General features: G+C 53.4%; 1 protein-coding gene across 1 annotated transcript; it reads right to left on the bottom strand.

The window, feature by feature from the left end:
- Nucleotides 1–257: 257 nt before the first annotated feature.
- LOC103517783 (putative surface protein bspA-like) lies at nt 258–800 on the bottom strand (the record flags this gene model as incomplete). The annotated part of the gene is made up of 1 exon (XM_008482827.1): nt 258–800. A coding segment is annotated over one exon (543 nt), but the record flags the coding sequence as incomplete, so codon positions are not given.
- Between the last annotated feature and the right edge of the window lie 277 nt (nt 801–1,077).

The raw sequence follows: 1,077 nt of genomic DNA, 5'->3' as shown, positions 1-1,077 counted from the left end.
GAAGGTCTTGGGATATGTATTAGAGTGAAGCGAACTAGTGATGCCTCTTTAGCGCCTGAAATGGGAATAGAATAGAGTGTAGTAGTCATCGGTTGTTTATCTGCCCGAATAGGGAGCTTGTAAAAAGTCCCCTCTACACCCCAGCGCAGTCCGACATACCGATGATTAGTTTTGGAGATGTTTGGATCATGACTTTTCAGCGGCCGCATGAGACATGCTCGAGAATTTGCAAAGGGCTAAGTTGAAAAGCTCTCCCATCAGTAGCCGGATTCCTTCGCTGTGGGTGGGGAGTCGCTGGATTTGGGCGGGGATGTATTGCGTTGGGGGGAGTAGTGGTCGCGCTTTCTCTGGGGGGATGGCGTCTCTCCTGGTGGGGGTGGTGTCTCTCCTGGGCGGGATGGTGTGTCTCTCTGGCGGGATGGGTGTCTCTCTGGTGGGGTGGTGTCTCTCTGGGCGGGATGGTGTCTTCCCTGGGCGGGGATGGTGTCCTCCTGGGTCAGGGATGGTGTCTCTCCTGGGCGGGATGGTGTCTCTCCTGGGTGGATTGGTGTCTCTCCTGGGCGGGTGGGTGGTCTCTCCTGGTGGGTGGTGTCTCTCCTGGGCGGGATGGTGTCTCTCCTGGGCGGGATGGTGTCGTCTCTCTGGGCGGGATGTGAGTCTCTCCCTGGTGGGCGGCGTCCTCTCCCTGGTGGAGGTGGCGTCTCTCCCTGGGGGGATGGTGTCTCGCCTCTGCCTCTGCTGCTCACATCTCCACATTCTACCTTATCCTTACCTTTACCACAGCTATCTTCACCAATCGACTCGAGGAAAACAGCCAATGAAACATTGAAAGCTGACTTTTCAGAATTTCCAAAATGTTTCAAGGCTGTTCATTTCAATACCCAAAGCCTCCGACCTCACTTACATGAAATTAGATCTATTATAGATGAAGTTGAACTTCATGCTATACTGATTTCGGAGTCCTGGCTTAAACCAGCACTAGCCAGTAGTATTGTGGACATACCTGGCTATACTCTGCTGAGAAATGATAGAGTATCTAGACGGGGTGGGGGTGTGGCTATGTATCTGCGGGATGAT

This window comes from Diaphorina citri, unplaced genomic scaffold (assembly GCF_000475195.1).
Source record: "Diaphorina citri unplaced genomic scaffold, Diaci psyllid genome assembly version 1.1 scaffold1958, whole genome shotgun sequence".
NCBI lineage: Eukaryota > Metazoa > Arthropoda > Insecta > Hemiptera > Psyllidae > Diaphorina > Diaphorina citri.
Note: the sequence above shows the minus strand (reverse complement) of the source record. Positions and strands in the feature narration are given on the sequence as shown.